The 25549-nt window shown below is 37.5% G+C and overlaps 1 protein-coding gene across 2 annotated transcripts in view; it reads right to left on the bottom strand.

Moving 5' to 3' along the window:
- The window catches only part of BMPR1A (bone morphogenetic protein receptor type 1A), a 77538-nt gene that overhangs the window by 8463 nt on the left and 43526 nt on the right, over positions 1-25549 (bottom strand). For both annotated transcript variants that reach the window (XM_056494622.1, XM_056494623.1), the window contains exons 3-12: positions 16716-16922; positions 7916-8078; positions 6488-6590; positions 5898-5997; positions 4978-5077; positions 4020-4164; positions 2872-3064; positions 2202-2499; positions 1535-1710; positions 877-1007 (exon numbers count right to left, since the gene is read on the bottom strand). In XM_056494622.1, coding sequence (XP_056350597.1) covers positions 877-1007; positions 1535-1710; positions 2202-2499; positions 2872-3064; positions 4020-4164; positions 4978-5077; positions 5898-5997; positions 6488-6590; positions 7916-8078; positions 16716-16782 — 1476 coding nt within the window. In that variant the 5' untranslated portion in view covers positions 16783-16922. The remainder of the gene's footprint in view (positions 1-876; positions 1008-1534; positions 1711-2201; positions 2500-2871; positions 3065-4019; positions 4165-4977; positions 5078-5897; positions 5998-6487; positions 6591-7915; positions 8079-16715; positions 16923-25549) is intronic.

The raw sequence follows: 25549 nt of genomic DNA, 5'->3' as shown, positions 1-25549 counted from the left end.
AAAATCCCCAACATCTCAAACCCAACATCCACATGCCAGTCCTTCTTATCCTACCCACTCACTGCCTAGTATTACAGTAGCAGGAACTAACAGATGTGTTGATTTAGTCTCTCAATGATGCATTATCAGAGCTTCTCCGTACAACTCTAGAACAGTGGTACAAATACGGCAGCAATAAACAGAGAAATCTCCACATATATGGCTGGAAAACCAGAGAGAATTGTTCCAGGGAAAATGAAGATGTGACAATAGCTCTTTCAGCAGTCAAAAAAAAGAAGAGAAAAATTGGGAATTCACGGAAGTCAAGGATTTGGGGAAGAATGGATATTGCATATTTAACTTGCTATGTGAAATAGTTATGTCCTATTTTCTGTGGTCTTTAAAAACATATATAAATGAGAGTATTTTAGTTACATCACAGATTGTCCTGGGATGTAACAGTAAAAAAGGAAAAAAGGAAAGAGGAAATCCATAAAGGAATTGCAACTTTCGTGAAATATCTTATGCCACAAACCTATAAGCTACATCCATTAAGACTAATATAATAAAAAAAATTAATTTAAGTTTTAGCTCCAATTAAAACACTGAATATATTCCACTATCTAAAACACATGATGTTAAGCAGAGCAGTATTCATATACTTGCAAGCTGCTTATGGGTACCTTCCCCTCAGATCACTGAAAAGATACATAAAAAATTACAGTATTTTGAATCGCTCTCAAGTATGTCTTTCTCCTATTATTGCTGTGAGGTTTTCAAAGTATCAGAATGTGTGAATGCAGTCCCTGCTTCACAACATTTTAGTATTTATTAAACTAAAATGCCATCCCATATTAATGAACAAACTGAAGTATCTTTTCCTCTCAGCACACTCACTTCATCGCTGTTCCATCTGTTTGACACTACCGGGCGCAGGCGTTTGACACACACCACTTCTCTCATGTCCTCATAGGATGGATCATTTGGCACCATGTCATAATATGGCAATTGATACTCTTCAACAATACCTGCAGATAGTTGTGAAAGATTAGGAACATTTATTTATTAAAATAAATAAATCTGTGTATCTACTCTTGGATTTCCTTAGCCGGGAACAAAAACTGACTTTGTGACAAGTTAAACTCACCACACTGTTTTACTGCGGTAAAAATCTGAAAATTTCACAACAATAATTTACCAGAAAAGCTCCAATATTATGATTATTAACTTTAGCAGCTACAATAATTCCTTGTAGTGCCTTCGATTTTGGTATCAAAATGCTGTATTTAGCTTTTTCTAATCTACTACATGCTACAAAGAAGCACAGAGAAATACATGATGGAATAAGAATACAGGTGAAGATGCATAAGGATACAAAAGAAGAGTAAAAGAAAAGCCAGAACGAGTCACAAAAATATTTGTCAGACTGTTACTACTGTTTTTAAAGAATACAAGCCTGATGACACAGCAAGCTAATTATGTTATTTCCTGGGGAAGCACTGCTTGAGTGAGGGAAGGGCCTGGTGGATTTTATACAGATTATTTGGAAGTTTACCTCCTGTGACACAGCGCCGAGCCATTTCCCAGATGATCAACCCAAAACTGTAGATGTCAGCCATGATGTATGGCTGGAAATGGTTTTTGTTCAGGCTTTCATCCAGGACTTCTGGAGCCATGTAACGTTTTGTTCCCACTCTAGTGTTCAAGGGAACGTCAACTTCATTTGTGTCACTATATGAAAACATTCGCAAGTTACTGAATTGTGGACTGTTACAAGGTATGAAATCCTGTATGGCACAACCACCAAAGAGACAATTCTCTGTTCTCCATAGAATTTAAACTAATAAAAGTATTTAATAATACTATTAAAGTATCACATCTTCAATTAAGTTTTGACTGCTTATATGCTGTTCAAATTTTCTATGAAAGAATTTACATAACTGCAATTCCTATAAAAGGCTAGTTTTGAATTAAAAAAAATCAAGTCTCCATTTTCTTTACAAAACTTTTGTTTTCCATACAAAGAGATTTTCATTGTTTCTTAACAACCTATTTTCATCATGATGTCTACCAGCATTCAAGAACAACATTTTACTCTTCAAAACAGAAAAAAAACCCAAAAGCACACAACCAAATGACTTCATCTGCCTTTTTAATTTGGGTATCTGGCACATTAAGTAAAAAATTACATGAAAGTTTTCCCATGACAGAGGATTTGTTACCTGTTAAACTTGACTGCAAGACCCAAGTCTGCAATGCAGCAGGTTCCGTTTTTCTTTATCAGGATGTTTTTACTCTTCAGGTCCCTGTGTGCAATCGCTGGCTTGCCTTGTGTCCCATAGATTTCTGTGTGCAGGTGGCACAGGCCACATGCAGCAGAATAGGCCAGTTTGAGCAGAGCCCTGTTGTCCAGCGTAGTGCACTTCAGAAAATCATACAACGAGCCATTTTCATGATAATCTGTGATCAAGTAAAGCTGTGTCCAGGAGCCAGTGCCTTTAATATCTGCTGCTATGAAACCTATGGAATGTATAAACCAAGTTATTATTTATTTGTACACAACATTTTTGTGTAGTAGCTTTAGTGATAATTTCTAAAGCTGTATTTTCTTGTACTTTAGCAGAAGGTATGTGTTCCTCTTATGAAAACTAACCACGTAAAAGCTCTGATCCTAACTGTACATAAGCTTACCATCCAGCCTTCCAGCAGAGATTGCAGACACATTTCCAACCAAGAGCAGCAAGATTCTACCCTTTCAGTAACATTTTATTAGCACACGTTAAGGGAATAACTCAGAAGCTGCCTTAGACCCCTCAAACCACCCAGTAAGAGCTCCTACTCCTCCTCCCTCACCCCAACCTCCAGTAGCCCAGCAAAGTCCTGCTGCCTTACCGAGGATGTTTTCATGCCGCATGAGAACAGTCTGGTAAATCTCTGTTTCTCGGAACCAGCTCGCTTCTTCTGTGGTGAAAAACACTTTGACTGCCACTTTTTCACCCCTCCATTTGCCCATCCACACTTCACCATATCGTCCTTTTCCAACTTGCCTCACCATCTGAATTTGCTTGGCAATAGTGCGCTGAACCTAAAGCAGACCAAAAAGACAGAAGAGGACATAAGATGGAGGAAGGAAACACAGCAGTTAACCAAAAGTACCCAGCTTGCCAAGCTTGGATTACATTAAAGTTTCATTCCGTTGTAAAATTTGTTACATTCCAGTTTTGAACTCATTATTCCTGCCTCCCAGGTATAAAAAAGACCTGAAAGGATTTAAGTAACTCAATTTCTAACTGAAGGGTATGCTCTCTTGCATTTTCTTTCTGATTTATATAGTCATCTGTTCCACTAGCTAATTTTTATGCAAGCATTATATAGGAATGTGAATAAACAAAATTATGAATAATTATCACAAAACGGTTTGAGTTGGATAGGACCCTAAAGATCATCTACTTCCAACCCCTCTGTCATGGGTGGGGACACTTTCCATTAGAACAGGTTGCTCAAAGCCCCATCCACACTGGACTCAAACACTGCCACTGACAGAGCATCCACAGCTTCTGTGTGCAACCTGCTACAGTGCCTCAACACGCTCAGTGAAGAATTTCTTCCTAATATCTCATTTAAACCTACTCTCAGTTTTTCCTATCTCTACACGCCCTCGTGAGAAGTTCCTCTCTGGCTTTTCAATTTTAATGATCAGTGAATACTAAGAAAATAAAATCTGGGTTCACTCAATCTGATGTTTACATTATCCAGTTCTTGTATTTTTATCTTAATGACTGTAGGCTCTAAGTTTTCTTTGAACTCTGCTGACACCAACAGATTTTGTAACATATCTAATTTCACAATTAATTTTAACAGTTATGTGAAGATGGGCTTTAAAAATGTTTTAAAATGTTTGTACTTCACCTTTCATCATAATGGCAAATAAGATAATTAGCATTTTGCATGAAAAAACTGCTTTGTTCTAGGCATTAGATCCAAACAAAACTTTGTATGGGATGGAGAGAAATTAAGTGAAGAAAAATCTTATGACTTACCAACAGTGGTAGTCCTGATCCACTCCCAGAACTCTGTGACTGATCAATAAGGTCTTTTAAAGACTCCCCAGCTGGAATAAATGCTTCATCTTGTTCCAGGTCACGATTATAACAGTGCCTCTTTGCCATTGACTTACAGTAATGCCTGCAAAAGTAATGAAAGTTAAGAACTCCAAAACACTTAAAATATGTAACAAACTGATCTAGGAAAGGACATATTTAAATATATATAAGTTTTCTTAAAATTAAAAACAGAGTAGCAGATTTCACTGTATTTTTCTCTTCTCCCGAAATGTAATTGACATAGCTTTTTAATATTAAGAAGTTGTTGTAATGCATGCGCACGTGTGTCAGCTGATTGATTATCAGTCAGGTGGAAACCCAGTGTTTTTAATACTCCACTCTCAGCCATAGTTACCAGCACAACATTGCTGATTTTGGGTTAAATGAACAGACAGAACCTTGAACCACAGCAGCTGAGGCTGACACAAGCCGTGGAAACTGCTAGAACAGTGATCACCTCCAGCACAGGGCTGGGGCCGACAGAAGCACCAGAATGAACTGCCATAACTCAGCTGGACAATTACTCAGTTTTGAAGGACGGCAGAAAATCTCTGAAGTAGGTGAAATTTAACTATTGAAAGGGACTGAAGACCTAAAAGCATAAAAAGCACGAAGATATCCTGTTTACCAGCTGCTACAGCATCGAAGTTATGTGTAGCTTACAAAACTGTAAATACTTTGTAGCTAGAGGAAAGGGTCAAATTCACTTAAATTCTCTGCCATGAACATTTCATTCTACCTAGTGATGGAAACTGCTACCCACAGAAATGTGAAATTAAGTTACAACTGTTTCCAATCTACATATGATTAACTGAGTCCATTTGCAAAATAACTGTTCTGTTTGCACTCATTTGCAAAATTAAAAAGATTGCTGATAAAGAAATTGCTTTCTTACTTGTAACAAAAGCAGCTAAATAAGATGACCATGACAATTATGCAGACTGCCATAGAAATCAACACTGCCATCCAACGAATGCTGCCATCAAAAAGTCCATCTATTTGACAAAAAAAAGAAAGAAAAAAGAAAAAGAAAAAAAAGAGTTTCCAAAGTCTATTAATTACACACATATTGTAAACAGTTTATTTAGGTATGATTTCATATACTGTGTATCAAAGTAAGTATTTATACCAAAAAAACAAAGATAAATTCATTTGGATGACAACAAAAAAAAAAAAAAAAAAAAAAAAAAAAAAAAAAAAGAAAGATTTAGCTTGAAATTTTGGGAGTTGCTGGTTTTGGATGACTCTTGCTAGTTTGTTAGAAATAGAAATTAAGGAATTAGAGCAGCAAGATTCTGAGAAGATATAAAGCAACAGTTAGACCAGTACAACTTGCCTAGCAATGAATGAGTAAGCGCATGAAAATAAACTAATTTCACTGGGATCAACAGAAAGAAGAGAATGAATTTGCAATAAAGAGGTGTTAACAAGGTCTGAATAGTTTTTTTCATGATGGCATTAATAATGGTAAAAGCCCAGCCAAGATTAAGAAAAACATCTTAAAAAGAGATAAGACTGTGGAAACAGAAGAAAAACAGATCAGAAGATCACATGCAGTCAAGATATGAATGCACTAAGAACAAGAATAAAAATGCCATGAGTGACTGATTGAGGAAAAGATTAACCCAAAACTGGCAAAAAAAGGAAAATTGAGAATAGAAAATGAAATGTAGTACATATCTTCATATAAAAATTACTTAATAAGGGAAGAACCACATCGGTGCAATGGTGTAATTACATTTTCTACTGTTGACCAGGAAAAACAGAACCTGACTGTGCATTTCTTAGCAGTGTGAACACACAGGAGGTGTGTACCTGTACTATCAAGAGGTGGTAATGTTGGTTGCAAATCCTGATTGCAGAAATCAGTACGACAGCACTCAATCGTCCGACGTAACTGCGCTTTAGGTGAGTCCTGTTGAAGGAGAATTCAATGAACATTTAGGTTTTGAAGTTAAAACAGAGACAGGACATGATACAGCTACATAGCACAGACAAAAGTGTAAGCTATTTTATTTACAAAGCACTTCAATCACATCGTTTAACGTATGAGATCACTCTGCAGTGGCAGACAGACACCATCAATCTCTGAGTGCCTACATTTGATCTTGCATTGTTTTATATTTCATGGAACACTTTTTATTTGTTGCACAGAAAGAGATGGTTTCTACTTAACTTACTATTCCATACATGGGAAAAATCTTGAGCTTAGTCAAAACCAGTTAACCATATGCTAAATACAGCTCCTAAGACAAAAAACACAACCCCTTTAGAAGTTTTTCTATTATACTCATCATAGCAGCAGTATTTGCTTTAGAAACATTTTCAGAATGCCATATAAAAAAAAAGGCAGGGCAAAAAAATGAAATAAAGTAAGGCACTGGTATAAATCTCATTTTTTTCACCTTGCATTGGAAGTCTGAACCTTCATACTTCATGCAGCCAGAAGCAAGCGTGGGTTCTCCATGTTCATCCTCCTCAATGATAGCAAAGCAATGCCCATTAGTTCTGCAATAAACATATCACATGTGCTTTACCAGCATGTCTGTCATTCAATATTCAGCATTAGCTGACCATTAACCCATTAAAAATTCTAGAATGAAAACTTCTAGAAAAGTTCTTTAATACAGTGGTTACCATCCAATTTGGGAATAAAAGACCTGCACAGTATTTGCAAACAGAACACTAGAGGGATGCCTTCTCAAAAGTACTCATTCATTCCCTCAACACAGATACTAAGGAAAACAAATTTAGAAATAATTTTTTTTGCCAAAAATCTATTTACATTAATTCACAGAAATGCAGATGTGGAAAGCATAATGTCATAAGGTACCCTGCATGTAGAGACTGTGTGTTTTTAACTAACAGCTTTATTGTCAGCATAATGGCCTATCAGTTGCTAAAGTCAGACAAAAATTAGTAAGGGCTATACAGACTGCACACACTAGAGGGCAATAAAAACCAATAAGTAAATACCAAGAGGCTTGAAAGACACAATACTGTAACATTTTTCTCAGTTCAAAACGGTGTTTTGAAAAACACTGCCTGTGTTTACCTTAGGAAAACAGCAGTGTTTATTCTACCTCCTTGGGTTCCACAAAAACTGCCAAGTGACACCTTACAGAGACTGAGACCTACGCTAAAGTGAAGACTCAAAGTACAGGAGCAAATAAAAATGTTTTCAATTGTGTATATTAATTCTTAAGGAAGAAAACAGAAGGGCCTTGAATATGGATTGCAAATGGAGAGAAAAAAAGAAAAACAAGGACGTTTTAGGACATTAAAAAAAAAAAAATAACACCTTAAGCAAGCACATAATCTGTGCATGAGTCTGTTTGGATTCTTATACCTATCAGAGAGAAAACTTCTCTCCTGTCTTTACGTGTCCACAGGCTTTTCTTTATTTTCCCCTCCTTTTCCTCCATAGTCTGTAACTATTGAACACGTAACAAGAAGAATTCTTGGTAAAAATGCCCATGTTGTTTACTTTACACTACCTTTTTGACTGCTAGGTGAAGAAATAAGCAAACAGGTGGTCATGTTAGAAGGCTTAGATTTGGGTCACTTAATACTCACCCAGCTATAAAATACCACAGGGTTACTTAAAACCTCTGTCCTTCAAAGCAGTTGCTGGGCTTAAAATGACCAGTTGCAAATTGTTCTAAGGTGTGGTGAAAACAGAGATGACCACGGGTTTTAGCACTCACAGAACATGATCAGTTCTGGTCAGATCACCTGAGAGAACCTTGGCCAGCCTCCAAAGGTTGTTTGCTCTCTCAAAACCCGAAATGATATTCTTTGAAGAGCCTCTCTGGCCTGAATGCAATACTTACATGCATGTGTTGTTAACAGCATCATCTGGACAATGTCCGGAGCAGTAGCATTTTAGAAAAGGTAAGGTGTCCTCTGGAGCAAGTGTTACTCCATTTGCTTGTTTCTTTTGGTCAGAATTTGTCTTCATTCCTGTACCATGAAGCATGCTGTCTAGCTTTTGACCTGGACACAAAAAAACAAAAACAAAGAAAGTTTTCATCTCTTTGACAACTGTTCAAGAGTTTTACAGTCAAAAAACATGACAACAATACTTATATTAATAATTGAAGTATACAATGCAATCTCTTCTCCCAAGATTATGATTGAAATCTGAGTTAATAATTTTATTCTGGAAATACCTAGCTGACATATTTTGTACCTTAACAGCAGATGGTCAAACCATAATCAATATAAAGAGAAAGGTGTTTTCTCTTTTCAAGATAGGGCAGGAAAGCAGTAATTGGTCAGAACTTTCTGAAGAAAGCTTCTCTCATTCATGCATTTAGAAGACCAAAATGCTGACGGCTTGATAACCACAACAAGAATAATTTTATGCATGACTGAACATACTCAATATGCAATTTTCTAATTTTCTGAAGTAATTTTTTATAGATTCACAGTCTCATGGAAGAGCAGTAATAACTCCAAAATCTCTTGGTTTTTTTGATCTCTGTATGCATTAGTACTTCAAAACATAGTTAAAGTAAATCTTGTTTGCAAATTAAATTTCAGTAGATGACACAAACATCCATCCAAACGAGCTTTCACAGAATAGAAACAGGCCTACATCATGTTCCAAGCAGCCCTCAGTTTCTCAGCAAAAGCAGAGGTAAGCATCATTTGCTCTTGTTCATATTATTGAAATGCTTTTGTCAATGTAGGTATTCAGAAGATAACATCCATCTGTTTTCTTCTTAGTGAAGAACATCCAGAACAAAAATTATGAGCATTACGTGCCTCATTTGGAATATGCTATGTGATTACTATATGAGACGAGAACATCTTTAGCCATCTCCTTCAGCTTTATCACACACAATTTTACCAACAGGAAATCTCTTTCTGTCCACCACCTTGGCTCTAAATCCTCAAGGTATGAACCAAATACAGATAGAATAGCTGTAAACAAACTATCACCTGCAGTGATACGATTACAGCAAGGTTACGTGAAGCTGAGTGTGGCAAGATAAGCCAGCAGCCAGTCGGGAACCAGCAGAAGCTTTTAGAAATTCAGTTATTTGCATAATAACGGAGGTCACAATAAAAATCACAGTTTTTCTAAGGAAAAGAAACTGAACCAGGAAACCCACAGTCTCTTGGAACAGATTCTTGGGCTTCCTGTAAAACCCAGCAAACGTGAGCTGTAGAGTGATGAGAATATTAGTGTCCTGTTGTACCTTGCTTGAAACACACCCAAAAAAACTTGATTAACACCTTGTGCAGATACAGCCCCCTCTGCATCACTCTACTGTACTGTAACATCCATCATGTCATTCAGACAAGTGACAATTAAATACTTGTGAAATTCGACCCTACTGTACTGAAAACAGCAGACTTGCAGATTTCCTCATCTGGTTAATACAGCACACCTAGTGCATTGTCCAATGCAGCAAAGTAATGCAACTGTGCTTCTTCTGGACACAACTAAGAGAATATCCTGAGAAATATACCATTTACCTTAAAAGTGAAATCGCAGAATACTGTCTTATTTAATATGTGGTCTTCAAAGAGTGTTTCAGTAATGCTCAAGTTAAATAGTCCTGATCTGTACAGACTATTCACAAGAAACAAGATCCAATGCTAGAATAACAGTAGGTTATAAGTATTTCTGATTTAACCAAGAGGAATCCTGCACAATTGGAACAGCTCCTCCATCCACCCCCTTCTCTTTCTACAGATTTCTTCCCAGCATAAACTGAAGGGTAATTGTAATACTGTGCTAGAGACATTCCATTGTATTCGCATTTAAGAGATCCTTACTTGCTCAGAGAACAGGTAATTCTGCTTAATATTTAAAGGAAAAGCCACTGCATATGTACAAGTATTGTCTGTCTTTCTAATTTTTTGAATGACTATGGTATCTTTCCCAAATGATATCAGAAATCCCCTCTTATCTTCAGGGACATTACCCATGTTAAAAGTCCTTATTGTACTTTATGATCAGTGTCCTACATTCACTCATCCATTTTCCTACCCTGATCACTGAATGCAATGTTTTTTTCAGTTTATTAGAGGAGAATCCAAGGAATCCTTAAAGCATGGCTCCTCCTAGCTCAGAACAGAAAGAATATTTTTGTGCATGTCTAGCATCTTTTAAAGTAGTATAATTCTCTGTAAACTAACACTGAAGCATGACTACAGGTATACCAAACTTTTACTATAATATGACATGAAATACATTTTCCCTCTTCATTAAGATGGATTGCATGACAAGATTTATGAAAAGCACATACCATATAAAATCCCAAACAAATAACTGTATTCTCAAAAGAAACAGAATCTTTGTCTTTTGTTCAGTTTCTATAGGCAACAATTTTTATTCAAAGCAAGAACAGACTACAATTTCATTATTTTTATAATGTGAAACTTCATAGTAGCCTGCTTTCAGCTAATACCTAAATTGCACAAGGAATGGGGGAAAATAACCACTTCACTCGTGCATTTTTACTTTCTAAGACTGTAAGCAGAACTCTTCTTAGACAAGAGTTCAGTATCCAGGGAAGAGAATAGGAAAATTTTGAGGATGCTTGGGATTACTCCAAACAGTTCTTAACTTCCTCCTCCTAAGATACCTAACTGTATCCTTTACTGCAGTACTGCAATTCATCGTCACCACTTCAAGACAGATTAGTGCCCATCTTAAAGTTGCTAGGTATGGGGATGTGAGTCAAGCATGGAAAGACCTGTTTTCCATTCACCTTAGATGGTAAGAGGACAAATGAAGGCCCTGAACTCACAGGATGCTTCATTGCTGTTTTTCCTGGTTGACAGATCCCAAGCAAACAAACAAGAGAGAACTAAGCATAGGCCTAAAAACCATCTTGCTTCAAGGTTATGTCCCCACCCTCAGAGCTCCAGCTCTCAGACATTCACACTGCTGCATCTTCCCCCTGGGAGCAAGACAGGGAAAGGAAGGATCATTTCTTAGGGGATCTTGTGACACTACACTACTTGATGATGTAATTAATCTCTTCTTTTCCATGACACTTGTAGGGGTCAGTCTGCAGTACAGCTAAAAAACATTGAGACACAAATCTCACAAAGGTGTAAGGGCAGTGTATTGTGCACTGATGCACAGCAGCCAGAGACCTCAGGCACAGCAAAGCTTCCTTTCCACTATTTCTTAACTCCACCTGCAAACTGCACAGAGCTGGTAGGGTAAAATAACACACATGAGCACAAATGAGCTATCACACACTGGAGGGCTTGTTCAAGATCCTGGATCATTTCTAGCCTGTTCATTCACTCTTGAGAATGACAGTATCATAGACTTCTAAACACACAAACTGCTCTGTCATGTGTATTTTACTGCATTACAAAGTTACAACACTCAGTGAAATATCAGAGTAATTGTGGAATGTTCTCCTAACTTCACTGCAGTGTAAGACACTGATGAGAAAAGAGCTGATGGGACTTGAAGTTCTAATTTTGTCTTCTGCTCTGCCCATACTGCATTTATTGCAGATTTATAGAAGTGTGAACAACTGTTACAGACAGGACAACACTTAAATGGTTTCCTCTTTAAAATTAAACTCTATGCTAATAAAATAAATAACAATTTCAAATAATAAAACAAATGGTTAAAATAGAACAATGCCTGACAATATATAATATCCAGCCTTTGATAAAAAATATAAATTATTCAAAGTTCTACTTCTTCTAATCACAGAAAATAACTTAAGACTGCAAAACGTATTTCAAAGAAGCACAAGATATTAAAAATTTCACTAGGTTAGAAATATAAGTCTACTTGAAAGCATGTTTCAGATATGAATATTAACATGCATAAATCTTAAAAATGTACTGTGCGTGACACTGCAGTGTTACTAATCACTAAAACCAGAGTTAACCTGCTGGCAACTGGATACAGATATAATTTCATTAAGTCTTCTGATCTAAGAAAAGATTTGTGTGACCCGTAAAAAATCAGCTCTTTGAAATCCAGAGACAGCAGTAAATGAAAGAAGACAAATACAAAAGTGAAATTATGCCTACAATTTTTTACCTAATTGTATCCTCTTTTTCTCCACAAATAAAGGTCCAATACGGCCTATAGCAGTCAGCTTGTTTGATAGCTTTCTGAATTCAACAGTATAGATGTTGCCCATAAAAACACTTCTGTTCCAGACTACATTATCCTTTAAAGGGATTTGTCCTAGCAGAAATGGAGTGCTAGAGGCATTTCTTTGTAGCTACTCTGATCCATGCTTGTAAACTCCAAGAAATTCAATACTTAAGTAAGAAGAATCTTTGTCAGAGGAGCCCCTTCACCTGCCTCCCTGCTGGTGCTGACGCACACAGGGCTCTTTTCATCAAAGATGAAAGTTGTACCAGTGCTCTTTATGTTAGATATGCCTTCCTTATGAAAAAGGCATACATAGACATTTTTATGTGGTAATTCTAAATTACCTTTTCTTGCTTTAGGATGCAGATACTGCAAAATCCTCCACTCCAGTAAGCACCTTTCTACTTATCACAAACTTTCATAATGATTTAACATGTTGTGTTATGTGAATTAAACCTCAGTAGAACAGACACAGCTTGAATACAATACTAGCACCCGCTCTTGAAAGACAAAATATTTTTTTTAAAAATCAGAAAAATTGCATGAGTGCAAAAAAATATTTTAAATGCTTTTACAAACTCTGTGTTTGGCATCCTAGCCATAATTCTCTCTATAGTGCTTTTTTGTATATCAAGGCCGTGATCTCCAAAGACCAGGCATGTTAGAGGTAGCTCCATCTAGCAGAACTGGTTCCTAAAAATCACAGCATGTTCCCAGACTACGGGTTTCAAACCTCTTTCCTCCCCTTCCAGCTCTCCCAGGAGCTACACCAGCGTTCTACACAGACAGCCAACTGCTGCCTACTGCTTCCCAACCTGCAGTCCTCAGCCTCTGCTCCCACTTCCCCAAAAGTCACTTCTGAAGACTGCTCTGTTCTTATGCACTCTATATAAAAGCCAGAGACTTGAAAATTTTGTGTATTTTTCTTAAATACACTGCATTCTAATTTAAATTAAAAGGGTTTTTAAAGAATAAAGTTACTTAAACTGAATGTGCAAATCTAAATTCTAATTCTAATAATTATAATAAATTTAATAACCCCTTGAAAGAACTTTCATCAGACAAATTCTTAAGAACACAGTTGTCACTCATGTTTTAAAGACAGAGGCAGCCATTAATTGGGGAAACCAGCAATAAACAGAACTAGTATTTTCAAGCAATGAATCAGCTACTGACAACTGTAAGTTCTTTTATAGCTTTTAGAATTTTGTTTCAGATTAGTTCATACATTCAAATTCAGTTAACTGCTTCACCTGAAATTGAGAAAGTGTATAAAGGCTTTAAAAAGCATCTTAATATATACCTTATCTACATAAAGTATTCGAATAAAAGTAATTAGAGCAGCAAAATAAAAACTTTAGTTTCAGTTCACTAGCAGTGGCAACTTTAAGTCCATTTTAATATTAACACTAATTATTTTTAAATTTGACTTTTAATATATCTTCATACCTATCAAGTGGTATTAATAGATTTTTAGTCAACTAATTTACAAGGATTAAAATACTTGTCTTCTGTGGTGTCTTTGAAGAATACATAAAGCTGTAATGAACCACATGGGAAGTAAATTGCCAGCAATGAAGTACCAAATTTATGAGAACATGTTTAAGGAGATGTTAAGCACTTTACTACTACTACATATATTGATCAGACGTGCTCATCAATGCACTTGAACAAGAAAGAAAGAACTCTGCTTGGAAGTAAAACTGGTTCCCTGCATGAAAACCCTGCACTAGTGGGAAGACAAAGCCTGTTTAGTGCAGTCACAAGTGTGGCTGAAGCCCAGAACCTCTTGTCTTAGATCAGAAAAATAAGGTGGATTAATAGGGAGAGCAAGTCATAGATTTAAGCTACTGCAAAGCCCTTCCACAGCAAGAAAGGAAAGACAAAATGTTTTCATTTAAGAGGTTGCTATTAAATTCAGCCATCTGCAACCCAGATTTATTTCTGACTATTTCTCAAAGTAAGTGAAGAAGTCCCAAAGCTATGAAGATACAACCCAAAGGGTAACCACTGGGTGCCCCTGCTGCACAGTACCAACCTTAGAAACTGCAGCTATTCACCAATAATGTCATGGAATTGCCTCTGGTTTCTGTTGGTACTGCAAGAATATTTTCACAGTAATCAACACATGCAGCCACTTGTTTTTTCAAGTTACATGTTAAGGAATCTGGTATGCATATATACATGCAGCTATACAGATACACTTGCTTTTATCATTCTCTCAGGTCTTGGTAAGCTCTGAAATTCCTAACATTCTGAAGAAGCCTCCAAAAAAAACCCAAGAGAGCAAACCATTAAGCTGGATGCCAGACACTGAAAGTATAAACGCTGGTTTCTACTTTCTCTGCTTTTTCTTCTTCTTTCTGTAAATCACACAAGTTTTCTTCAATTCTTCCTAATGAATCTTTTTTACCTCTGTTGATTGCTTTATGATGCATTTTTCTAACATACTGCATATATTTTCCTTGTTGAAACTATTTTTCAACTCTTTGAACTTTTCACTTTAGATTGTCTCTTCCCTATAAAAATTTCAAATGCTTTGTGACTATGATCTTAATTCTTTCCTCCTCCATGAATCTAGGGAAAAGTAGAGAGACTTGACTGTTTTTTTCCTCACCACCCCTGGAAACCAAGCATATTTCATACGTTTGAAGAAAAGCCCTTAGGCAACTTGCAAAGAACTAACAACATTTCAATAAGCTCAACTTTTCCATGGCTTTCAGAGCTCCCTTAGTAATGATCTGGAAGTCAGGAAAATGTCTAAGATAAGGCAATTTCTTCTTCTGAAGTTGAAAAATAATTTTCAGTCTTTAAACTTAATTTATCTATATTATTTACTAGAAGTTATTTACTGAACTCTTATAAATCACCATGATTATAGAAAATGTCAATGTAATTTAATTTTAAGCCACTAGAAGACTTGTATATTTGTATTATTTGTATTTTAAACTAGAGGAAAAAAAGCCCTTCAGTTGCTATTGCCTATTATTAAAATGCTACATTAATGCTGAATAATGCAAAGGGGTAACCATGACTTCAGCAAAAGGAACAAAGGATATTACTCCCAGCCTCTTCAAGGGAACAAGGGAAGATGCTGGTCTCTTCTGCCAGAAGCAGAAAAACTGCTTGAATACAAATAGAACAAGCTCCACTGCAAAACACTAAGCCTGAGTATTTTAGAGAAGAAGAGACCTCTGGAAATCACCTGGTACCACCACCTAGTCAAATCAGGACCAACTTCAACATTGGACCAGGTTGTTCAGTCATTGCAGTAAAGTTTTGACTATCTCTAAGGATGAATATTGCACAACCTCGCCAGGCAGCCTGTTCTAATACTTAACCACACTCAGTAAAAAATTATTTCCTAATTTCTCAATGAAATTTAATTTAGTTTATTCCCATTATCAATCTAAGCACCTTACTGTACCTTACCTTAGCTATCTCCAAGTATTTGTAAATGTACTGTAGACTCCAACTACACCCCAAACTAAGCTATTTCAGTCCAAATATATGTATCAAGCACAGGCTTTGAACAGATAGCTCTGCTATAACCTTTAATGTAATACTGCAGACTCACACCAGAAACAGAACAAAAATACCAGCATTTGGGTACTTACCAGGCTTCCCCCTCTCCCCATTTTAATGGGTTCACTGAATTGTAATTCTTGAAAGTATCTCACACAGTATCTCAGAATCAAGCACTAAGCAATAATTGATCAAAGTATGGAATGAGAATATAAACCCTTTTATATTCAAGTATTTAAATGGCAGTACCAAATTACTTTTCTCTATTTTCTGAAAATATCTGGAAGGCTCTGTGTACTTAAACACATGAGGAGTGCACAGCTGGGAGAACGAATACTCTTACACACAGACCAGGGAGGGATGTGTATGCCTGCAGGACATGCAGGGCACTGCTGCATGTTTTCTTTTCAATTCAACTCAATTTGACAGAGGAGTTAGAAGTTCTAGTGTTTTTGATAATTTATAACTTTTTTATAAAGTTCAGAAGCTTTTGATAATTGGTGAATAGAAAGACAACAGACATGCAAGTATCTTCACTAACTGAAAATGAGGATATCTGTGAATTGTCCATAGCCTCACCTTGGCCCATCAAATAGGCACAACAAGTTAATTTAGATTAGTTACACCACACTACCTCTAGGCTGCTGGGAGCATCAAAAGACATGAGGAACTGCAACTGCAAGCTCTTCAGTGGGTCAAGTTAAAGGGATCAAATATTCACACAGAGGGAAGTGAAATTCATAAAGAAAAACCGTCACTACCACTGCTCATCCAACTTGTTCTATGGTGTACTAGGCATTTTTTGTATTTTTTCTATTTAAGTATTTGCTAAAATAGACTTAATCTATACTACAAGGAATGACCACTAGAATGTCCTTTTTAGGGAAGCATCCATATGGCACAGCAATCCAGCAAAGTCACCTGCTTGCAAAAGAAACTCCAAAAGGAAAAAAAAATCCAACTTCAACCTCTGGAAAACACACAACTCTGAAGAAAGATAAGCTTTTATTTACCTTGAACATGGAGAATGATAATCAGATAGGCTCCAAGCAATTGCTCATGAAGTCTCAACCGAGTCATTGTTCACTTTTAATCCTTCCTGCGCAGGGCAACCGCCCTTCTGCTTGACAAATGCTAAGCTCAGTCTGTTTGGTGAAGCCTAATACAGGATTTGGTGCTTGACTGCAAGGATGCTTCTGTAGCTTTTCCACCTTTGTTCCCTGGAAAATACAGTAAAACAAAATGTTTAAAAACTTCATGTATCTGTGAAACAAGAAAAAACCCTCAAGATGGTCATCATACTGAGCATAACCAACAAATCCAACAAAAAACCCCACGTTTATTAACATTAGTAACAGAAAACATTAGGTGTGTTTACTACCATAAACTGAATAGCAGGGTTCTTCTTAAATATAAACTTTTGGTAACAACCCACAGGGATGTTTTCACATTCCTATATTAGATATGTCAACTCACTGGTCACAGATGTATAATTTGAGACTTGCATATAGCAGTTAGAAGTAGAATTCAACAGATTTAACACATGTATCTGTTTGAAAACTATTTTCTTTGCAGAAATGAAAACTTCTTTTAATTATTTTCATAAAAATTAAACTCAAGTGGTGACTTCCCATAATACTGGGGGGGAAACAGCAACACCATGTTAGGCTACCTGTTGAAAACTGCAGGTAGGGAAGCTCCATTTCAAAAAAAACCCAGCGTCTCTGCTGGATGTAAACCAAATTTGTATTAAATTTAACAGTTTGGTTACCTAAAATATTTGTCTCGTTACTTTTTTCTCCTAGAAGAGTACAGCATCTTTAAAACAAAGAAAGACAGCACTAACTGCAATTCAAAATCATGACATCCTGGGTTCCCAACCTGTGCAAATTAATTCCTCCTGAAAAATTACGTTACCATATGCACACACCATTTGCTCCACAAATAAAACATGATTCTACTCTCGTGCAGTGGGTGCACACACAGCTGTGACAGCCAAACTGAGTAAGAAGTCACTTTTTCAGACTGCAGTAGTTGTGGTCACGTTCTGCTTACAGAACCCTTCAATGGTGATGCACAAGGGGAGCGTAATTGGGCCTCAAAGGAATAAAAAGCAGCTTGAACACCTAAATACTTCCTTGCAACAAAAGCAAAGCTGCACAAAGATGAACAGAGCCCTAATTTTGCCTCTCCTCGGCCTCGTTTCAGTGGGGTTGACCCCCCGACCCCTGTCAGCCTGGCGCTGCTCATGAATGCCAGAGCGGGCGTTTGCTCGGGGATGGGCAGCAATTACTGTTGGTGGCCGCTTCCAGCATCAATAACTCAATCTGTCTGTCGGTGAGACCCAAGAACTTTTCATTTTAATGAGTCTTCGGAGGCATTTAACATGGAGGCAAATTAGCGGCTGAGCCGGGAGGTGTCCGTCACTTCCAATTTCGGTGGGCGCGGCGCGCCGCCCCGACCCCTGGCCTACTTTTCACACGTCTCTGACTTCTCCCTAATGCAGCCACAAAGAGGGAGCCAGGCACCCCGAGCACCACGGCAGCTCTGGCCATGGCCAGGATTATTGCCAGGTTGTGAGTTGCGCACCGTGCAAAAGTCCGGAGCACCAGGAACTTCAAAGTAAACTCCCTGGCCAGGCAGAGGGAAAAGCAATGTGACAGCAAACACATTCACCATTCAGTGTTCCCTATGCACAAGACACAGCACCAATTCTGACAGTTAATAAGGAACATCTTTCTAGCTATAAAACACCAGGCCAGCAACGTAAGCGCGTAAGTAATGCTTTATTCTGTTTCAATGGCAATGAACTTCCAATCCTCAATAAAACATGTGGAAGTTGAAAACTGCCAACAGCTTTATGCAGCAATAACAACAAAGGCTTTATTTACAGTATTCTATCAAGCAAAACCATAATAAATCTCAGTAACAGTCTGTTTAAAGTATTTTTAAAAATAATTTCTTGTTCAGTTTCAGAAGGAAAATATATTTTCACTGTTGTACATTTCAAGAGTAGGAGCGTTTAAAACTTGGTGATCTTGTCCTCCAGCTCACCAGAGGGCACACTGGCACAGGAACATGTATTTGCCACTGTACCACACAGCATGTTACCAAAAAAAACCAAGAGAAAAAGGAAGAAAAACCATTTTAATGCAACTCACTCCAATTTCATGGTGATTTTTGTTCAATGACACACTCCAAGGTAGTTTCTAGAAATGCTATCCAAGCCTATTAAAAAAATAATGCTCTCCACCAGCATTTTGTACCTCTATCTTCCTTCCAGTAATATTTCGCTTTTCACAGACACACACATGCACACATATATTATATAGTAAATAACCATGTTTTTGTTCAAAGAGAACAAATTCTAATTCCCCATTCTAAAACAAAAAATACCCTCTCGACTCCTATTAAAGAGGAAGACCAGCAGCCCTGGCTAAGACACAAAACTGAAAGAGCAACAGCTGGAATTTCTCCAAAACCTGCCTGATATAACAGTTTAGAATGACACAACTAAATAACCCCTTCAAATATATTAAAGCACCAGTTAACACGTGGAATGCTACTCTGTCAACAGAATGATGCTGAAGAGATTCATACCCACAAGCCAATCAGCTGAAATTCTCAACCTCTTTTCTACCATAGCCATAAAGAAGCATTCAACTATAATCCAGTAAAAAGTAATTTGTTTTTTAATGATAACACCTGATTTTTCTGCAGTGTATTTTATTATCCTTCCTATTAACAGTTTATCGAGGAAAATGCTTTTATTATTAAAACTGTGGGTTTTTTTCTGAACTGGAACTCAGCAGTAAATTCACAGTACTATCACAGCAGTCCAGCCCTATGTTCTGTATGACTCCAAATCTATGAAGCTGAAGTGTGCTGGATCTGCCATATGGCCCAAAACAACTTTGAAAACATGGAGTTCAGTGGTAACTGCTCTTTAGATGTGGCTATGTAATATTTTTAACAGCATGATCCCCAAACCAAGTGAGATGCGCTGTTCCAAATTTCAATAAAGAATGATAGTGCTGAATGTAACAACACAGACAGTATTGTGTGAGGGGAACACATAAAAAAATGTTAATCTTAAGACTTCACAAGAATTAAAGCATACAATCCATTTCAACAGACGAAATATTTCAAACCACTTGCAGCAGTACATATAACACCAAGTTAATGTATTTAAAGACAACAAAACTAAAACTTACTAAATGGTTTTCTGATGTGTAACTGGGGCAAGAAGCAAGGTAACTGTAAGCATATTATTGCAACCACAGGTACAGTTTTGAACAGAATGAGATGAACAGAATGCCAGAGACAAACTGAACTGTCAGTCTAAGTCAGTGTGCAACAACAACTTCCCTGGAAGATTATGAAAAAAACTGATATGGTGCCACAAAGAAAATTACTCATCTGGATGAAGAAAAGAGGGATTATAAGAACAGTAAAGAATTCACTACAGGGCAGACAAGTAGTTTCAAGAACAGAGATTAGTAGCCTAGTTCAAATGGCATTTGAGGACCCTGATTCAGCTTGACTGAAGAGCACTCACCCTTTTCATTAATGAAGTAGGCACAGAAAGCAAAATTTTTAAAAAAATTACTGACAAACATAAATTGTCAGTTCAGCTGAGTGTTTTTTTTTATGTAGGAAGACTTGGATCATGTGAAGAACTGGAGTAACAGAAATGGAATGAAGTACAACAGCATGAAATTGGGAAAGTCATGCATACTGGTAACTGAGGAATTTCTGCTTCACACAGACTAGAAGCTCACACATAGAGATAGCTATGCCCAAGGACACCAACCAATTCCAGAACATCAGATACATCCATGTGATGTGGCTGGGTGAAAGACACAAACACAACTCTAGTATTTCCTAGGGAAATTTCCCAGGGAAAACAGTAAGGCATGAATAGCACGGAGACAATATGATTGATACATTCAACATCCATCTTGAAGGACACTACCCCAAGGAAAGAAAGACATTTGGAGATAAAGAAAATAATACAATTAAGACAGTTAAAATAGCTGGGTAAGTAACTACACTTGGACAAAATAACAGGAATAAACACAGTGAAAGACAGGCCGGTATTCAGCCTTAAGAAAATTCCTGGTTCAACAACTAGGTATGGATTAGCCATTAAAATTCATTTAGGTCAGAAATTAGAAAACAATTCCTAACCACTGGTTAGAAGGTTGTAGGGCAGATTTCAGATTAAGTACAGTCCAAAAACTTAATTACTCTTTAGCTTACAAAGCCACCATCTCATGTAGCTACAGGTGTCAGGACAGGAATATACTGATCTGGGACTACACTACGTTATTCTTAACGCAAAAAGAACTATAGTTGGCTTTAGTTTCTCTAAAATCAAACAGTTAAATTTAACCAAGCCCAAAACATGAAGAAGGTTTTTGTACTGTGCAATTCTGTCAAATACGTGTAAAAACCTACTTTTAAAATGTGTTTTTATTATTCTATCGCAAGGCATGCTTACACAAACTGTAGAAAAATGTCACAATGAAACACTCGAACTACCTATGCTCGAGTGCTGTCAAACATGTTAAATTAAACAAGCAAAGCAAATCCACCCCCAAATTCTGTCAAGAAATCCTACAGTTGGATGGAGAAGACTGCTGGCTATCACAGGCCAGCTGGCTATATGGCCATCAACAAAAACAACTTCACATAAGGCCCTATTTGTTTAGGCACTAATCAATTCAAACTCACAGAAATGCTTCCCCCAATGTGTGTATCGTGTAAGAATTATTTAAAACTATTCCTGATTGCATAAATTTAAAAGTCAAGAGACTGCAAATTGTACATAAGTCTTTTACCCTTCCAGAAACTAAAGTGAAATCTGAAATGCTAAATGAAGCACATTTGTGTGTATTCCATACTTCTCAAAAGACTGAAAAATTAAATCTTAGTTCTCTCTGTAGTAGATTTAGAACCATGTGTTTAGAACATATGTACTGCAACACATTTGTTCATTCAAAAGCACAAGACTTTAACAACAGGTTTTTTGCAGTAGAGGAGCTCACACTCTTAGAAAAGGATTCTTATTTCTTACAAGTGGGAAAAGTCACCAAAATCTACCTTGGACAGTCCAGCAGATATCTCCTGAAAGGAAGATTTCCCACTGCTGGCAAATATCAAACGGATACATCATGGCAGAATTCAGAAGTCAAAGTACTAAATTATGATATATCTCTCTGTTTCATAAACAAAGTTGTTAACTGTGAAGAAATTAAAGCCCAGCTGCTTTCTACCATGCCCAGCAAAATTAGGTAATTAGGGATGCCAGTCACTGGACTCCTGAATGCCCATCATACTGTTATTCTTCCATCCAATTAACTAACTGCTACAAAGTTTCTTCACTTAAATTAACTGTAAAAACATGCAGCAAAATTGTTTTCCCCCTCCAATCAGGTATTCAAACATACCCTAATGTGTTACAAACATGACACATTCTCTTATTTGAATATATTCAGGGAAAATTTCACAACACATGTTTATTCACCTTGACCCATCTCCCTCTTTTCTCAACTCCTTCACTTTGATGATCAGCTGGCTAAGAGCTTCTGCCCTTAAGACAATAGCAAATGGACACCCATGCTCCTTCTATAATAAATGACATCAACTTCTGCTATTCTACCCAGAAGCTATCCTTCTCCTATGTTTTTATAATCAATTTATCATTTTTGCTAGTTCCTTACAGTCATGTCAGTCAATGTGAACAAGGAGAAAAGTCTCCACATGTAATGCATTCAATATCTAAATTTAATAACTCCAAATGGGGAATCATAACTTAAACCTTTTAGATCTATTCATAAGAAACATACTTTTGTTCACAAAACATAAGCAGCAAGGGGGAAAAAAAAATCATCAAAGTATTAGAAATTTTACATGTCACTATTAAAAATATTATGGTCATACTATTTGCCTTATCATATATTTTGGCTCTGAGTTTCAATAACTTGACACAAATAACATACCTGGGCTGAGGAAAGGAAAAGAGCTGGGCCTCAATCCTAAACATATGTTTGCTCACATTTTTAGAAGTGGAAAAAGGACCCTAAAATAAGTGAACCAGTGTCTTCAAAATTACAAATGCTTTTATAGAAAGAGTTTCGAATGTGTAACATCCCTTTCAGAACTTTGAAGAATAGTGAATGTGTTCACAACCTTACAGTATTTTTTTCATAATTTAAGGACAGTTATTCATTAATCTAGGTAAAAAAAAAAAAATACCCAGATCAAAAAACTGACAGGGTAAGCATTTATTTTACTTAGCTCCCACGATCTTGGCTTGCTTCTGCAACACCTATAACCTCTGCTCAACCTAGAAGAAGAAATTCACAAATTCTTCATGTCTCCAAAGTGAAGGCGATTATGCAAATTACAGAACTCACGAAGAAAAGTTCTGTTCTGCAGAAGCTGGGCGTTTTGTTTGGTGCCTAAAGAGCACATTTTTCATTTCGTGATGCCCAAGGAGAACAGCCTTTATTTTTGGTCACTGCCTTTAGCCCCTAAGAAAGCAGGCTGGACAGAGCGCGGCTTTGCCCAGGTCAGTCCATCGGTGTGTCCCATCGGAGCGAGGGACGGGAGGGAAGCTGGCACCTCCTGCCATTCCCAGCCGCAGCTCCCGCTCCCGGCGCGCTCCCCTCCGCCCGCGCCAGGGAGGTGCGCGCTCATCTCCCACTAGCGGCACGTCGCTAAACCCTACCTCGCTCACGCACAACCTTTAGAAAATGCGGCTGCTATTTAAAACACACACCGCTTGCATTTCAATTTTTGGTACAAAGGAGAAAACAGCAGCAGCCAAGCTGAGACAACTCAATACGGGGTTTGGGGGTTAGCTCTGTTTAACGTGAAAAAAGCCGAGACTCAAAGCTACTCCTCTCTCGTGTAGGTAGCGAGACTGCGAGCGCTGGCCCGCCGCCAGCTCCATGCAGCGGGCGGGCGGCGCTCCCCCCGCGGCCCCTCCCGGCAGCCCAAGGCGCCCGGCCTGACATGCTTTTCAAGGCGTGCTAGACTGCAGCGCAGACTTTCTGGCTCCACTTCCATTGTTTGCACGGCTGCTTTGCTCCTTATCCAGAGCCTGGATTAGCATAAGAATACTGTCTTTCCCCCTCTGCAAGCCAGCTCCCCTCTAGAAGACCTCCACCCCGAAAGAATAAACACAGGGTTGGGTTTCTTTTTTGGGGGGATTTTCTTTTTAAATCCCCTTTTCCTATTCAGGACTCGTAGAAACCAATAAAATAAATAAAACGCTAAACAAGCGAGGCTGACAGGGCTCAGAAAGGCCCGATTGCATAGATTAGTAATTACCAAGGTCAAAAGAGTCAACCTGATAATGCACGGAGCCCTCACTCCTCACACTCACATTGTAGACATGAAAGTTATTAATGGATAAGCTTTCCATAGAGCTGAAAATAAATAAATTTAGGAAGAAGCAACAAAAAGGAGCTTTTAAATCCCCTTTCCTTTTCATTTACACCTAGAAGATGGCGTTTCAAATTACTGAGGACAGGAAACATTACTTATGAAGACATCCCTCAGCCAAAAATACAAACCCATCCAAACTGCAAGTAGTGATGCCTTACAGAGGGGAATCTGCCTGCTTACATTCTGCAAACCCTTTCCCTCTGGTATGTAACAAAGGGACTATGGTGTCCCTTTTAGAGCAAGTGACATGTGATCCAGTATTAAAAAAGGCCGACACAAGAGCATTTCACAAGAAGTGAACTGCTTGCCCTCACAACGCTTCCAAGTGTCAACATGGACATATTTTTTTGTTCTGCTTCTCAGAAGGTAGCAGCCGAACAAGTGAATTCATATGTCATTTCAAGATAAAAACACACTTATAAATCTTACTTCATAAGCAAGCAATGTAATTTTTAAATCATCAAATTCAGCACTCCCCACTGCAATGGGTGAGAGATGAGCTTTCTTTGACAGTATTTGCTTGACACATACAAACAGCAGAGACAAGACTGGCAAGTTCAACATCGTGAAGATTTGCTAATACAAAACACTGCTTGGCAAGGTAAGCCTTAATCCTCATTTTCCTCACCTACTTGCCATGCCCACGGAGGTACTGTGCTCTGCTGAGAGGAGAAATTCCCTGTCCAGCTGTTCCCACAAATCACTGTAAATAACACACAAATATCCTCAAAAGAGTGGTCTCTGTCAGACTTCCAAAGAAGCATTTTAATAGCTGAAATAAATGAAATTGGAGGTGCTGCTCCTTTATGATCCTCTAAAGGACTGCTGTGGCAGGGGGGAGTTATTTTTTAAATGTTCTTACTACAGAAACAAAATTTTAGATAAATGTAATTTGCAAATTATGTTTACCTATTAAGTTTGTTGTGTTAGTTATATTACCCTTTAAACTGCAACCTTTCTTATTCTTTTGAATTTTAATGAATAGTTGACTAACTTTTGTCATCTGTGAGCTTCCACTTCACCCTAAAAACTTATGTTGGGTATATTTTTATGTGATGACAAACTCCAGGCAGAGAACATGAGCAGTCACAGCAAGGGCAAAATAAGTGAGCAAGTATTATTGGTGGCAAGTTCAGAATAGCCTAAACTCGAACAATTCATTATCTTACAGAGAACCTGCAAAGTTCAGATATTTTCAGTTATCAGAATGATAAATGCCTATGTGTAGAGCATGAGATGCTCACCTACAGAGTTACCTCACAGAGAGTGGATATACCAAACTAGATTGTTATATTAAGAAAGTGCTTACACAGGACAAATAATGTACAATTAATTATATGCTGCATTCAGCAACTGTTTTCATCTGCAAAATTTAATTTCAATGTGACAT

The sequence above is a fragment of the Oenanthe melanoleuca genome, chromosome 6, assembly GCF_029582105.1.
Source record: "Oenanthe melanoleuca isolate GR-GAL-2019-014 chromosome 6, OMel1.0, whole genome shotgun sequence".
Taxonomy (NCBI): domain Eukaryota; kingdom Metazoa; phylum Chordata; class Aves; order Passeriformes; family Muscicapidae; genus Oenanthe; species Oenanthe melanoleuca.
The sequence above is the reverse complement of the archived record's forward strand: the minus strand, read 5'-3'. Positions and strand labels throughout refer to the sequence as shown.